Source organism: Phocoena phocoena, chromosome 2 (assembly GCF_963924675.1).
Source record: "Phocoena phocoena chromosome 2, mPhoPho1.1, whole genome shotgun sequence".
NCBI classification, from domain to species: domain Eukaryota; kingdom Metazoa; phylum Chordata; class Mammalia; order Artiodactyla; family Phocoenidae; genus Phocoena; species Phocoena phocoena.
In genome coordinates, this window is record NC_089220.1 from 27,532 (window position 1) to 43,566 (window position 16,035).

The following is a 16,035-nucleotide window of genomic DNA, read 5'->3' on the forward strand; positions in this document are numbered from 1 at the left end:
CGCAAATGGCCCAGAGCGGGGCAGGGGTCGGCTGAGACTATACGGCCATCAGCGGGCCTGGACGAGGCCTCGTTCTCCCTCCCCACTCCAGCGCCTCTGGGCAGGTGGGCACAGGGACCAGCAGGGCACGGCCACACGGCCAAAAGACGTGGGCCTCTGCCAGCCGTGTTGGACCCGCCGGCAGCCTTGAGCAGGTGGGTCCCAGAAGCTGATCGGCCAGGCCATACTACAGCCTCCTGGGGCGGGAGGATGGGGGACAGGTACAGAGACAAGAAGGAGAAAGGCAGACGGCCATCGACCCAGAAGACACAGATCAGGGTGCTGTACACATGGGCTCGTCTGGTCTGGGCTGAGCTGAGCTGAGCTCGGCTGTGCTGAGCTGGGCTGGGTAGAATGGGCTGAACTGGGCTGAGCTGGGTTGAACTGGGCTGAACTGGGCTGACCTGGGCTGGGCTGAGCTGAGCTGAGCTGGGCTGAACAGGGTTGAACTGGGCTGAACTGGGCCGGGCTGGGCTGAACTGGGTTGAGCTGAACTGGGTTGAACTGGGCTGAGCTGGACTGAACTGGGCTGGCCTGGGCTGGGCTGAGCTGGGCTGGACTGAGCTGAGCTGGGCTGAGCTGGGCTGAGCTGGACTGAGCTGGACAGAACTGGGCTGGGCTGAGCTGGGCTGGGCTAGGCTGAGCTGGGCTGAATTGGGCTAGGCTGGGCTGAGCTGGGCTGGGCTGGGCTGAGCTGAGCTGGGTTGAACTGGGCTGAGCTGGACTGAGCTGGGCTGTCCTGGGCTGGGCTGAGCTGGGCTGTCCTGGGCTGGGCTGAGCTGAAGTGGGTTGAACTGGGCTGAGCTAGACTGAGCTGGGCTGAGCTGGGCTAGGCTGAGCTGGGCTGGGCTAGGCTGAGCTGGGCTGAATTGGGCTAGGCTGGGCTGAGCTGGGATGGGCTGGGATGAGCTGGGCTGAACTGGGCTGAACTGGGCTGGGCTGAGCTGGGCTGAACTGGGCTGAGCTGGGCTGAACTGAGCTGGACTGAGCTGGGCTGGGCTGAGGTGAGCTGGACTGAGCTGGGCTGGGCTAGGCTGAGCTAGGCTGAATTGGGCTAGGCTGGGCTGAGCTGGAATGGGCTGGGCTGAGCTGGAATGGGCTGGGCTGAGTTGGGCTGAGCTGGGCTGAACTGGGCTGAGCTGGGCTGCACTGGGCTGGGCTGGGCTGTGCTGGGCTGAGCTGAGCTGGGCTGAGCTGAGCTGGGCTGGGCTGAGGTGAGCTGGGCTGAGCTGGGCTGAGGTGAGCTGGGCTGAGCTGGGCTGGGCTGGGCTGGGCTGGGCTGAGCTGGGCTGGGCTGGGCTGGGCTGAGCTGGGCTGGGCTGAGGTGAGCTGAGATGGGCTGGGCTGAGGTGAGCTGGGCTGAGGTGAGCTGGGCTGAGCTGGGCTGGGCTGGGCTGGGCTGGGCTGAGCTGGGCTGGGCTGGGCTGGGCTGAGCTGGGCTGGGCTGAGGTGAGCTGAGATGGGCTGGGCTGAGGTGAGCTGGGCTGAGCTGGGCTGGGCTGGGCTGAGCTGAGCTGAGCTGGGATGGACTGGGCTGAGCTGGGATGGGCTGGGCTGGGCTGGGCTGAGCTGGGCTGAGCTGGGCTGAGCTGGGATGGGCTGGGCTGGGCTGGGCTGAGCTGGGCTGAGCTGGGCTGGGCTGAGGTGAGCTGAGCTGGGCTGGGCTGAGGTGAGCTGGGCTGGACTGGGCTGAGCTGGGCTGGGCTGGGCTGGGCTGAGCTGGGCTGGGCTGGGCTGAGCTGGGCTGTGCTGGGATGGGCTGGGCTGGGCTGGGCTGAGCTGAGCTGAGCTGGGATGGGCTGGGCTGGGCTGGGCTGAGCTGAGCTGAGCTGGGATGGGCTGGGCTGGGCTGGGCTGAGCTGAGCTGAGCTGGGATGGGCTGGGCTGGGCTGGGCTGAGCTGAGCTGAGCTGGGATGGACTGGGCTGAGCTGGGATGGGCTGGGCTGGGCTGGGCTGAGCTGGGCTGAGCTGGGCTGAGCTGGGCTGAGCTGAGCTGAGCTGGGATGGGCTGGGCTGGGCTGGGCTGAGCTGAGCTGAGCTGGGATGGACTGGGCTGAGCTGGGATGGGCTGGGCTGGGCTGGGCTGAGCTGGGCTGAGCTGGGCTGAGCTGGGCTGGGCTGAGGTGAGCTGAGATGGGCTGGGCTGAGGTGAGCTGGGCTGGACTGGGCTGGGCTGAGCTGGGCTGGGCTGAGCTGAGCTGAGCTGGGATGGACTGGGCTGAGCTGGGATGGGCTGGGCTGGGCTGGGCTGAGCTGGGCTGAGGTGAGCTGAGATGGGCTGGGCTGAGGTGAGCTGGGCTGGGCTGAGCTGGGCTGGGCTGGGCTGGGCTGAGCTGGGCTGGGCTGAGGTGAGCTGAGATGGGCTGGGCTGAGGTGAGCTGGGCTGAGCTGGGCTGGGCTGGGCTGAGCTGAGCTGAGCTGGGATGGACTGGGCTGAGCTGGGATGGGCTGGGCTGGGCTGGGCTGAGCTGGGCTGAGCTGGGCTGGGCTGAGGTGAGCTGAGATGGGCTGGGCTGAGGTGAGCTGGGCTGAGGTGAGCTGGGCTGAGCTGGGCTGGGCTGAGCTGGGCTGAGGTGAGCTGGGCTGAGCTGGGCTGGGCTGGGCTGAGCTGAGCTGAGGTGAGCTGAGCTGGGCTGGGCTGAGGTGAGCTGGGCTGGACTGGGCTGAGCTGGGCTGGGCTGGGCTGGGCTGGGCTGAGCTGAGCTGGGCTGAGCTGGGCTGAGCTGGGCTGAGCTGGGATGGGCTGGGCTGGGCTGGGCTGAGCTGGGCTGAGCTGGGCTGGGCTGAGGTGAGCTGAGCTGGGCTGGGCTGAGGTGAGCTGGGCTGGACTGGGCTGAGCTGGGCTGGGCTGGGCTGGGCTGAGCTGGGCTGGGCTGGGCTGAGCTGGGCTGTGCTGGGATGGGCTGGGCTGGGCTGGGCTGAGCTGAGCTGAGCTGGGATGGGCTGGGCTGGGCTGGGCTGAGCTGAGCTGAGCTGGGATGGACTGGGCTGAGCTGGGATGGGCTGGGCTGGGCTGGGCTGAGCTGGGCTGAGCTGGGCTGAGCTGGGCTGAGCTGAGCTGAGCTGGGATGGGCTGGGCTGGGCTGGGCTGAGCTGAGCTGAGCTGGGATGGACTGGGCTGAGCTGGGATGGGCTGGGCTGGGCTGGGCTGAGCTGGGCTGAGCTGGGCTGAGCTGGGCTGGGCTGAGGTGAGCTGAGATGGGCTGGGCTGAGGTGAGCTGGGCTGGACTGGGCTGGGCTGAGCTGGGCTGGGCTGAGCTGAGCTGAGCTGGGATGGACTGGGCTGAGCTGGGATGGGCTGGGCTGGGCTGGGCTGAGCTGGGCTGAGGTGAGCTGAGATGGGCTGGGCTGAGGTGAGCTGGGCTGGGCTGAGCTGGGCTGGGCTGGGCTGGGCTGAGCTGGGCTGGGCTGAGGTGAGCTGAGATGGGCTGGGCTGAGGTGAGCTGGGCTGAGCTGGGCTGGGCTGGGCTGAGCTGAGCTGAGCTGGGATGGACTGGGCTGAGCTGGGATGGGCTGGGCTGGGCTGGGCTGAGCTGGGCTGAGCTGGGCTGGGCTGAGGTGAGCTGAGATGGGCTGGGCTGAGGTGAGCTGGGCTGAGGTGAGCTGGGCTGAGCTGGGCTGGGCTGGGCTGAGCTGAGCTGGGCTGAGCTGGGCTGAGGTGAGCTGGGCTGAGCTGGGCTGAGGTGAGCTGGGCTGAGCTGGGCTGAACTGGGCTGAGCTGGGCTGGGCTGAGCTGAGCTGAGCTGGGATGGGCTGGGCTGGGCTGAGCTGGGCTGAGCTGGGCTGAGCTGGGCTGAACTGGGCTGAGCTGGGCTGGGCTGAGCTGGGCTGGGCTGAGCTGGGCTGAGGTGAGCTGGGCTGAGGTGAGCTGAGATGGGCTGGGCTGAGGTGAGCTGGGCTGAGCTGGGCTGAGCTGGGCCGAACTGGGCTTGGCTGGGCTGGGCTGAGCTGGACTGAGCTGGGCTTGGCTGAACTGGGTTGAAATGGCTTGAACTGAGTTGAGCTGGGCCGAGCTCAGTTGAACTAGGCTGAGCTTGGTTGAAATGAGCTGGGGTGGGCCGGGCTGGGCTGAACTGTGGTGGACTGGGTTAGTGCCTGAGGTGAACAGGGGACAGTGGGTTGATCATGGTCACCCCCAGAGCCCTGGTTTCCAGCCAGACAGCCCCCTCTGTTTCTCGGGGGCGCACAGGGCCATGCAGCCTCAGGGTGCAAATGTGGTGCTCCCCTCTCCCCTCACCAGTTGACCGGAAGGGAACTGTGAAAGGTCACGGGCAGACCGTGCCCTCTGTAGCCCAGCTGTCCAGGGGGCATCCCAGAAGGACTGATTTGGAACTGGGTCTCCAGCCTAAAGTTCCACATAGTCCATGGAAGTCAACTGCTAGTTTGGGAGGATGGGGTCGGGGGCGGGGGGTGCTTTGTAGGGGGAAATGATTGGACTGGGACTTTTACCCAGGAAGTGGGAGGGGGGACATAGAATTCTCAGGCCCCCTCACCTCCCCAGCTTGAGCCCCAGGACAGACAAACTGGCCCCCATGCAGACTCAGCTTCAAGCCCAGGCTTCTCTGTCTTTTCTCTGCCCTCTCTCTGGGCCCATTTCTCACGATACCCCACACCCTGGGGAAGGGCATGACCGTGCCCACTGCACAGAGGGCAGCTGAGGCTCTGACAGTACACACAGACTCAGCTGGTCAGTGGGAGAGCCGTGTGCAACAGCCAGGCCTCACGTCTGAGGAGCGTGTGTGGTCCACATGCTCAGAGTCCCAAGGAGTGCGTTCAGAAATGGCTCAGCTGGACTCAGGTGGCCACTGCCGACCCCGGGTGCGCCGCGTACAAGCTGCGTGACCTTGGGGCAGTCACTGACTCTCTGTGTGTTAAGGAAACGCAGGCGTCGTCCTGCCCTCATGGGGCTGTGTCGGGCGTCTGGTCGGCGTGAAGGCTGCCATCTCACAGCACACCCTATGTTTCAGAGCCTGAAACCAGCCCCAGACTCTTCCCACTGAGCCTGAGCAGCAAAAACTCAGCCGGGCAGGTGGTCATTGGCTGCCTGGTCCAGGGCTTCTTCCCGTCAGAGCCACCGAAGGTGACCTGGAGCCAGAGCGGCAATGGCGTGTCCATCAGGAACTTCCCCCCTGCTCAGGCCGGGGGCCTGTACACCATGAGCAGCCAGCTGACCTTGCCAGCCAACCAGTGCCCAGCCGACAAGTCTGTGAAATGCCAAGTGCAGCACCTCTCCAAATCCAGCCAGACCGTGGACGTGCCCTGCACAGTTCACTGCCCAGGTCCCTGCCAAGGTCAGAGGGCAGGCTGGGGCGGGTCCCCCATGGTGCCACCCTGACCCAGCTCCCTGACTGCATCCCTGTGGGCACTCCCCTCAGACAAGAGGTGGCTGGGGCCCGGCGGGTGGCCAAGAGGGGCCTGGGCTGGGGATGGAGGCCACGGAGGCGGACGGAGGGGCTTGCTGACCTGCTCTGGCTTCTCTCTCAGTTCTAGCTATTCAGTGTTCGTGCGGAAAGCCCAGCCTGTCCCTGAACCCACCGGCCCTTGAGGACTTGCTCCTGGGCTCCAATGCCAGCCTCACGTGTACACTGAGTGGCCTGAGAGACCCCGAGGGCGCCACCTTCACCTGGAACCCGACAGGTGGGAAGAACGCCATCCAGGAGCCGCCCAAGCCTGACTCCTGCGGCTGCTTCAGTGTGTCCAGTGTCCTGCCGGGCTGCGCCGATCCCTGGAAAAACAGACAGTCCTTCTCCTGCACCGCCACCCACCCCGAGTCCGAGGACTTGCTAACCGCCACCATCACAAAACCCTCAGGTGGGCCCTGACCCGCGAGTGGGCGGCTGGGCACTACACAGTGCGCGAGGTGCACTCCTGAGCCCACTCCACCCTCCAGCTCCCGCCCACCCCCCACACGGGTCGCCCGGGGGGCAGGGGGCACTCTCCTCCCTGCCCAGACCCCTGACCCTGCTCTCTGCCCTCCAGTGAACACGTTCCGGCCAGAGGTCCACCTGCTGCCGCCGCCGTCGGAGGAGCTGGCCCTCAATGAGATGGTGACGCTGACGTGCCTGGTGCGAGGTTTCAGCCCCAAGGATGTGCTGGTGCGGTGGCTGCAGGGCAACCAGGAGCTGCCCCACGAGAAGTACCTGACCTGGAGGCCCCTGCCCGAGCCCAACCAGAGTGTCCCCACCTTCACCGTGACCAGCGTGCTGCGCGTGGATGCCGAGGCCTGGAAGCAGGGGGAGTCCTTCTCCTGCATGGTGGGCCACGAGACCCTGCCCCTGGCCTTCACCCAGAAGACCATCGACCGCCTGGCGGGTAAACCCACCCACGTGAACGTGTCCGTGGTCATGTCGGAGGTGGACGGCGTCTGCTACTGAGCCGTGCCCCTGCCCCACCCGCCCCTTGAATAAACTCCATGCTCGCCTGAAGCAGCTCTGCGCTTCCCTCCGGCTGCCTATCTGTCCGTGCTCGGGGTCTGCACACGCCAGGAGGGGGCAGGACCCAGGAGGAAAGAGCAGCTGCTGCCCCGACTTTCTCTAGGCCTTGGTTTCCCCTCAGCCTGATGCCGGACGTGCCTTCATGGCTGTGCGTGAGTGTGAGCACAGGAGTGAGCGTCGAACTGGGGCTGAGATGTGCGAGACAGGCACAGCCTCCTGGGTCCTGAGAAGAGTGGCCCCACGATGGTTCCCAGGGGCAGGTGACTTGGTCACTTGTATTTCAGGAAACTGCCTCTAGGGGCAGCCGGGAGGCATGAGCGAGGGAGAGGGGAGCCTGGCGGCCAGAGAAGGGGCTGGTGCCATCACGCAGAGGGGGGCTCACAGGAGGAGTGGCGAGGGCAGAGGGCTGGATTCCAGGGGCCCTCTGTGGGCACAGCGCACACAAGTGTAGGACGGCCCCACTGACCGCACGGAAAGGGGGCCACCCCACCTGGGTACAGCCTTCCCCACCCCACATCCCACTGCTCTGCACATGTACACAAGGGCGCACACACACATGCACACGTACTCTCATATGTGTTCGTGGTCACGCACGCGGGCACACGTACACACACACACACACACACACACACACACACACACACACACACGTCTGAGCCCTGCAGGTGCAGGAAGTTGACAGCCCAGAACCAGCTCCAGGAAGGCAAGAGGAGTCCCCACCCAAGCTCCCAGAGGGTTTTCCCCAGGCCCAGACCTGCTGCCTCAGGTCCTTCCAGGCCTCAGGCCTCCCTGTGTACCCAGCTGGGCACAGTTCAGGGATCGATTAGAGAGAACCCTCTCAGACATCACCTGCTCCCCACTTGGTCTGCAAATTCAAGTCGCCCAAACCACAGATGGGGCGGGCGGCTGGGGTGGAGAGGGGTCAGAAGAGACAGCTCTCACCTAGGGCCCCTAGACAGCTTCTGCTCGGAGCTCCTGGCAGGAGGGAAGGTCAGGGAGACCGAACCTAGAAGGACAGTCCCGTGACCACCATGGGACACCTGCACAAGGGCTCCCACAAGGGGGCAGCGGGGCCCCTGCTCTCGTTTAGTCACCTTCTGGGCCTTCCCAGGGGACCTAGCCTTCTGGCTGCCTCTCTCTGCTTCCAGGGCCAAGGTGGGGTGGACACCCCTGCCCACCCTGGCCACTGCTCCCCTCTTAAGGGTCCAGTCACCAAAGGGCAATGGGGGGAGCAATGGATTAATTGGGGAAGTGCTGCCACAGAGAAGGTGGTCCAGCCACCAAGGGACCAAGACCTGCCCACAGGAGGAGCTTTCTAAAGAGAGGGGGAGGCAGAAGAGACAGTAGATGAGGGTGGAGCCAGCAGACGGACAGCACAGACAGGTGGATGGGTCACAGGACATATGATGGATGGAAAGATGGACAGACAGGTGGATGGGTGGGTGGATGGATGGATGGATGGATGATGGATGGATGGACAAATGGGCAAACAGATGGACAGGTGGATGGGTGGATGGATGGATGGATGGACGGATGGATGGATGGATGGATGGATGGATGGATGGATGGATGAACAGATGATCGAAGAGACAGATAGATGGATGAACAGATGGACAGATGGAAGGACAGAGAAGTGGATGGATGGACCGAAGGACAGATGGGGTGTGGATGGATGAATGAATGGAAGGATGGGTGAGTGAACAGGTGGATGGATGAATGAGTAGATGGACGGATGGATAGATTGGTAGGTAATTGAATGGTTACATGGATGGATGGATGAATGGACGAATGATTGGATGTGTCAGCATATAACAAGCTGGTCCAAATCCCATTTAACATGGGAGGTCTATGCCCTGGGACCCTGAAGACAGCAAGGTTGCCTGTGTTGGTGGCTCTCACCTGGGCCTTTCTCATGCTCCTTGTAGCTTATCAGCCACTTCCTGGGACAGCAACAGAGCCCCTTGGTCTTGTCCATCTGGCCCTTGGCACAATGAACCACAGACCCAGACCTATGTCTCGACCTGGAGCACCCTGAGGGTGGGCATGTCTGATCTTCTCTGGTCCCATCCAGGGCCCAGGCCAAGAAGGTCCAAGAGCAAGGGCTTGCTGAGCTCACAAGTAGGACTGGGATCCAGGAGGCCTTGGGCTTGAGATCTCCTTGCAAGAGCAGAGACGGTGCCCACCCTCCTGCCCTGCCATGTCCCTCTCTCTCTCTGAGGTGCCCTGAGACCCCCAGAGATAGGAGTCCTGAGGGTGCCTCAAGAGCGGCAAAGTCCAGCCCCTGCCCCGGGCACCTGCTCTCTCACCCTCCAGGAGGCAGCCTCAGACCTGAGACAGGGCACCCGCACCGCCAGCGTCCCCACCCTGAGAGCTCCCGGCGGGGAGGGCACTGGCTCGACCCGCACTCACGCAGACCCGGACCTCGCAGGCCTGCTGTGTCTTACAGATCACCGGGACCCGCTGCCCTGGCTGGTGCTGGACCTGCCGTGGGAGGGCCCCGAGGAGGACGGCCCGGAAGCCAGCCTGTGGCCCGCCACCATCACCCTGCTCGCCCTCTTCCTGTTAAGCCTCTTCTACAGCACAGCACTGACTGTGACTAGCATCCGGGGCCCACCTGGCAGCTGAGGGGGTCCCCAGTACTGACCAGGAGCCAGCCGGGCACAGGTGGGAGATGGACAGACGGGGGTGGATAGATAAAGGAGAAGAAGGTCCAGCAGCTGGCTGAGGGGGGCAGGAGGGCCCGGCTCCAACACAGCTCCCCTGTCCCTCCTGATGGGGGTCTGGCCTACAGAGAGGCGGCCCCCCCACAGACCCTGAGAGCTTGGGCAGGGCTGGGGGCAGAGCACGGATGTGCCCCAGCAGTGTCAGGGCATCAGATTTCCTGGGTGCGGCTGCCACGGGATTCCATCCAGTCTATGGGAGCCAGGCCATGGTGGGGAAGGACCACTGGCAAGGACGCTACCCACCTCTGGAGGCCCCCAGGCCTGACACCTCTCGTGTTTGCAGGGAGGAAACGTGAGGAGCCTCCTGAGAGCCCAGCTGGATGCCAGAGCTCAGCGCTGCTCAGAAGCCATGTGCGCACCCACAAAGGCCTTCCTGGTGCAATAAATGATCCCAAAGGCAGAACTTCTCAAACTTTGAATGAGGGGAGGGGGAGGAGAGGGGCAGAGGCTCTGAAGACAAGGATGCCGGCCCCATGGCCCACGGCAGGGTCTCAGGGGTCTGGACGCGGGCCCCTTGCCTAGAACTCATCAGCTGGTCCTGTGGCCGTGCAGGCTCACGGCAAGTACTGGGTTTCACAAAAGAGAAAGTGAAGCAAGTCCTCTCACAGTAACGACACCCAGAGCGCTGGGCCTGCCCACTGAGCCCTGGTCCTGATCACGGGGCCCTGGGCCTGCCCACTGAGCCCTGGTCCTGATCACGGGGCCCTGGGCCTGACCACTGGGCCCTGGGCCTGGCCACTGAGCCCTGGTCCTGATCACTGAGACCTGGGCCTGACCACTGGGCCCTGGTCCTCATCACTGAGACCTGGGCCTGACCACTGGGCCCTGATCCTGACCACTGGGCACTGGTCCTGACCACTGGGCCCTGGTCCTGATGACTGGGCCCTGGGCCAGACCACTGGGCCCTGGGTCTGACCACTGGGCTCTGGGCCTGACCACTGGGCCCTGGTCCTGACCACTGGGCCCTGGTCCTGATCACGGGGCCCTGGTCCTGATCACTGAGTCCTGGTCCTGATCACTGGGCCCTGGTCCTGATCACTGGGCCCTGGTCCTGATCACGGGGCCCTGGTCCGGATCACTGGGCCCTGGTCCTGACCACTGGGCCCTGGGCCTGATCACTGGGCCCTGGTCCTGATCACTGGGCCCTGGTCCTGACCACTGGGCCCTGGTCCTGATCACTGAGTCCTGGTCCTGATCACTAAGTCCTGGTCCTGATCACTGGGCCCTGGTCCTGATCACTGGGCCCTGGTCCTGATCACGGGGCCCTGGTCCAGATCACTGAGTCCTGGTCCTGATCACTGGGCCCTGGTCCTGATCACGGGGCCCTGGTCCTGATCACTGAGTCCTGGTCCAGATCACTGGGCCCTGGTCCTGATCACTGGGCCCTGGTCCTGATCACTGGGCCCTGGTCCTGATCACTGAGTCCTGGTCCTGATCACTAAGTCCTGGTCCTGATCACTGGGCCCTGGTCCTGATCACTGAGTCCTGGTCCTGATCACTAAGTCCTGGTCCTGATCACTGGGCCCTGGTCCTGATCACTGGGCCCTGGTCCTGATCACGGGGCCCTGGTCCAGATCACTGAGTCCTGGTCCAGATCACTGGGCCCTGGTCCTGATCACTGAGTCCTGGTCCTGATCACTGGGCCCTGGTCCTGATCACGGGGCCCTGGTCCTGATCACGGGGCCCTGGGCCTGACCACTGAGCCCTGGTCCTGATCACTCGGCCCTGGTCCTGATCATTGGGCGCTGGTCCTGATCACTGGGCCCTGGTCCTGATCACTGGGCCCTGGGCCTGATCACTGGGGCCTGGTCCTGATCACTGGGCCCTGGTCCTGATCACTGGGCCCTGGGCCTGACCACTGGGCCCTGGGCCTGATCACTGGGCCCTGGTCCTGATCACTGGGCCCTTGTCCTGACCACTGGTCCCTGGGCCTGATCACTGGGCCCTGGTCCTGATCACTGAGTCCTGGTCCTGATCACTGGGCCCTGGTCCTGATCACTGGGTCCTGGTCCTGATCACTGGGGCCTGGTCCTGATCACTGGGCGCTGGTCCTGATCACTGGGGCCTGGTCCTGATCACTGGGCCCTGGTCCTGATCACTGGGCCCTGGTCCTGATCACGGGGCCCTGGTCCTGATCACTGGGCCCTTGTCCTGACCACTGGGCCCTGGGCCTGATCACTGGGCCCTGGTCCTGATCACTGAGTCCTGGTCCTGATCACTGGGCCCTGGTCCTGATCACTGGGCCCTGGTCCTGATCACTGGGCCCTGGTCCTGACCACTGGGCCCTGGGCCTGATCACTGGGCCCTGGTCCTGATCACTGGGCCCTTGTCCTGACCACTGGGCCCTTGTCCTGACCACTGGGCCCTGGGCCTGATCACTGGGCCCTGGTCCTGATCACTGAGTCCTGGTCCTGATCACTGGGCCCTGGTCCTGATCACTGGGCCCTGGTCCTGATCACTGGGTCCTGGTCCTGACCACTGGGCCCTGGTCCTGATCACTGGGGCCTGGTCCTGATCACTGGGCCCTGGTCCTGATCACTGAGTCCTGGTCCTGATCACTGGGCCCTGGTCCTGATCACTGAGTCCTGGTCCTGATCACTGGGCCCTGGTCCTGGCCACTGAGCCCTGGTCCTGATCACTCGGCCCTGGTCCTGATCACTGGGCGCTGGTCCTGATCACTGGGTCCTGGTCCTGATCACTGGGGCCTGGTCCTGATCACTGGGCCCTGGTCCTGACCACTGGGCCCTGGTCCTGATCACTCGGCCCTGGTCCTGATCACTGGGCCCTGGTCCTGATCACTGGGTCCTGGTCCTGATCACTGGGGCCTGGTCCTGATCACTGGGCCCTGGTCCTGATCACTGGGGCCTGGTCCTGATCACTGGGCCCTGGTCCTGATCACTGAGTCCTGGTCCTGATCACTGAGTCCTGGTCCTGACCACTGGGCACTGGTCCTGATCACTGGGCCCTGGTCCTGATCACTGGGGCCTGGTCCTGATCACTGGGCCCTGGTCCTGATCACGGGGCCCTGGTCCTGATCACTGGGCCCTGGTCCTGATCACGGGGCCCTGGTCCTGATCACTGGGCCCTGGTCCTGACCACTGGGCCCTGGGCCTGATCACTGGGCCCTGGTCCTGATCACGGGGCCCTGGTCCTGATCACTGAGTCCTGGTCCTGATCACTGGGCCCTGGTCCTGATCACTGGGCCCTAGTCCTGATCACGGGGCCCTGGTCCTGATCACTGGGCCCTGGTCCTGACCACTGGGCCCTGGGCCTGATCACTGGGCCCTGGTCCTGATCACTGGGCCCTTGTCCTGACCACTGGGCCCTGGGCCTGATCACTGGGCCCTGGTCCTGATCACTGAGTCCTGGTCCTGATCACTGGGCCCTGGTCCTGATCACTGGGCCCTGGTCCTGACCACTGGGCCCTGGGCCTGATCACTGGGCCCTGGTCCTGATCACTGGGCCCTGGTCCTGATCACTGAGTCCTGGTCCTGATCACTGGGCCCTGGTCCTGATCACGGGGCCCTGGGCCTGATCACTGGGCCCTGGTCCTGATCACTGAGTCCTGGTCCTGTTCACGGGGCCCTGGGCCTGATCACTGAGTCCTGGTCCTGATCACTGGGCCCTGGTCCTGATCACTGGGCCCTGGTCCTGACCACTGGGCCCTGGGCCTGATCACTGGGCCCTGGTCCTGATCACTGGGCCCTTGTCCTGACCACTGGGCCCTTGTCCTGACCACTGGGCCCTGGGCCTGATCACTGGGCCCTGGTCCTGATCACTGGGCCCTGGTCCTGATCACTGGGCCCTGGTCCTGATCACTGGGTCCTGGTCCTGACCACTGAGCCCTGGTCCTGATCACTGGGCGCTGGTCCTGACCGCTGGGTCCTGGTCCTGATCACTGGGGCCTGGTCCTGATCACTGGGCCCTGGTCCTGATCACTGGGGCCTGGTCCTGATCACTGGGCCCTGGTCCTGATCACTGAGTCCTGGTCCTGATCACTGAGTCCTGGTCCTGACCACTGGGCGCTGGTCCTGATCACTGGGCCCTGGTCCTGATCACTGAGTCCTGGTCCTGATCACTGAGTCCTGGTCCTGACCACTGGGCGCTGGTCCTGATCACTGGGCCCTGGTCCTGATCACTGAGTCCTGGTCCTGATCACTGAGTCCTGGTCCTGATCACTGGGCCCTGGTCCTGATCACTGGGGCCTGGTCCTGATCACTGGGCCCTGGTCCTAAAAACTGTGTCCTCTCCTCTCTCAGCCAGGCCCTCATATTCTGTCCATTCTTCCTGGAGCCCTCATTCTTTGGCTTCATCACTTTATCTTAGATCCTGAGTCCTATTCCCACCCCATTGGTCCTGAGTCCTGACCCTCATAAGAAGTTACTCACACAGAGGAAGGAGAGCCTCCCAGGGGCCCCAAGACCCTCTTGGTCTGAGTACTGGATGGAGAATGAGGTGATACCTCATCACCTGGCTTCACCCCTTCCAGTGCCCACAGCTGTTTGTAGATGCCAGGCCAACTTCATGGCAAGAAAATTGGCCCAGGGCCCAGGCTGCATGAGCCAGACCCCAGTACATTGGGGTCACCAGTCACACGGTTACCAGAAGGGGAGGGCTTGGGTGCCGGAGTGTAGGCAGGATGGGGGACGCAATGGTGTTTGTGTTCTCTTGTTTTTCTCTTTCTTCTCAAGCCTCCTGCACCTCATCACCTGCTGAAACACCCAAAATAGCCCTATGGGAGGCTGAGTCATTGCGAGCACAGGCTAGCCCAGGTGTCCCAGCCAGACTGCTGTTCTGAGAATCATGTCCCAAAACAGAGACCTAGCCACTGGGCCCTGGGGCCTGGCAAGTGGCCAAAGCCCAGGAGAGCCCTTTGGGGGCAGTGAGTTCCCCGAGACCTGCCCCAGCCCCCACACCGTACCAGCCCACAGCAGCCTAGGTCAGCCAGGATCTTCCCAAGGTCAGCTGGAATCACCCTGAATAGCCAACGTCAGCCTAGGATCAGCCAGTGTAACTAGCGTCAGTCCAGGGTCATCCAGGATCAGCCAGGGTCAACTAAGGTCAGGCTTTAGAGAGCCCAAGGTCAGCCAGGATTAGGCAAAGTTCAACCTGGCTCTGCCAGCTCAGAGTCAGTCAGGGTCAGCTAGGGTCAACCCACAGTCAGCCAGGGTCAGGCCAGGGTCAGCCTAGGTTCTACCTGGGTCTGCACAGGTTATCCTGGCATCCACCCAGGTTGGGCCAGCAGGGCTCTTGCCAGCTACAGGACCCTTCAGGGTGTTGCTCCCACGTTGGCTGAGCCCGCAACAGAGCCAGGCCCAGATGGGGAGCTGGCGTCGTAGGTCCAGCAATGACTTCGCATGGCCCTGAACCCCATGCACCCTGTCCCTCCTCTTCCCCTGTGCCAGGCCCCACAGCCAGGGGCAGGCTGCAGGCACCGCCCTGGGACCCCAGCAGCTTCCCCCTGGGCCACAGGCCAGGATAGGAACAGCCTACAGGTCTCACGGCTGGACCCACGTCCCACACACAGGGACACGGAGGGATTAGCAAGGGGAGACAGCACCAGGGTCAGCCACAGGGACAGGGCTGGGAGAGACAGACACAGGGAGAGATGGGGCAGGGAGAGACAAGGGGAGACATGAGACCTGGACAGAGAGAGAAACACGGAGACACAGAGATGCAGAGAGGACAGATCAAGGAGATAAAGTGATGCAGAGAGAAAGAAAGGGCCGTGAGCTGGGCACAGGCATCTGCACAAGCCTCTCACACACTCACACCTGCTCCCGACAGAGACACGTACACAGGAGAGCCCCTGACCACACAGACCTCCTCACCCCACACCCACACTCACACTCACACCCACACACACTCACACTCACACCCACAGTCGCAGTCACATCCACACTCACACCTACACACACTCACACCCACACCCACACACCTACACCCCCACACACACTCACACCCACACACCTACACACCCACACACACCCACACACCTACACCCACACTCACTCACACATTCACACCCACACACTCATACCCACACACCTACACCCACATTCACACACTCACACTCACACCCACACTCACACACTCATACCCACACTCCTCCCTCCAGGCCCTTGGGGCTCAGGGAGCCCCACTGAGGCTCTCTCACGCCCGGCCACTTCCTTTGGGGCCGAGAACCTGCCCAGGTGTCTGCATCCACCGGCCCCACCTCTCACCCGCCATGTGCCCCCGTCCTGCCTCGGGGGTCCCATCTAGGAGGTGGGCACATGCCCTCCACTCGGGGAAGGCCCCCCCAACACACGGTGCAGGAGCCCAGGGGCACAGGTCAGCTGGCAGCTGGGAGCGGCCGAGTGAGCCCTAGGTCAGAGCCGGGGGCCTGAGTGCAGGTCGGGGCAGAGCGGCTCCAGGACCCACCTGCGCCTCCGGGGTCCGGCCCCCAATGTCTCTGGGATCCCCTCGGCCCTCTGCCCTGTGTGCTGGCGCTGTGCTTGCCAGGGCAGGCCTCCAGGCCTCGGCGAGAAACCCACAGGCCTGTCTGGGCCCTGAGCATGGGGCTGGTAGAAGGGCCAGCGCCCAGGGGAGCCGGGAGGTGCTGGAACTCTGGGGCACTGGGACCCCAGCCCCGGGGCTCAGACCTGGGGCTGGTGCAGGATCCCCCTCGAGGGGCTGACAGCCAGGGGCTCTGGGCCGGCTGCCCTTGGAGCCGGTGCTCAGAAGCCAGCAGAGCAGGGCAGCCAGCACAGCTCAGCCTGAGGACAACGGTGGTGCTGTGAGGCCAACAGGACGGGGGCTGGGAGCAACTTCCAGGTGGTGGGGGTGCCCTGGAGGG

At 64.0% G+C, this 16,035-nt stretch overlaps 1 gene segment (V, D, J or C); it reads left to right on the forward strand.

Annotated features, from left to right (window-relative positions):
• Nucleotides 1-4,666: 4,666 nt before the first annotated feature.
• LOC136117877 (immunoglobulin heavy constant alpha 2-like) lies at nucleotides 4,667-9,117 on the forward strand. The segment is given in 5 exon segments: nucleotides 4,667-4,727; nucleotides 5,008-5,319; nucleotides 5,531-5,851; nucleotides 6,020-6,352; nucleotides 8,903-9,117. Coding segments are annotated over 5 exon segments (1,242 nt in total).
• The last annotated feature ends 6,918 nt before the right edge of the window (nucleotides 9,118-16,035 follow it).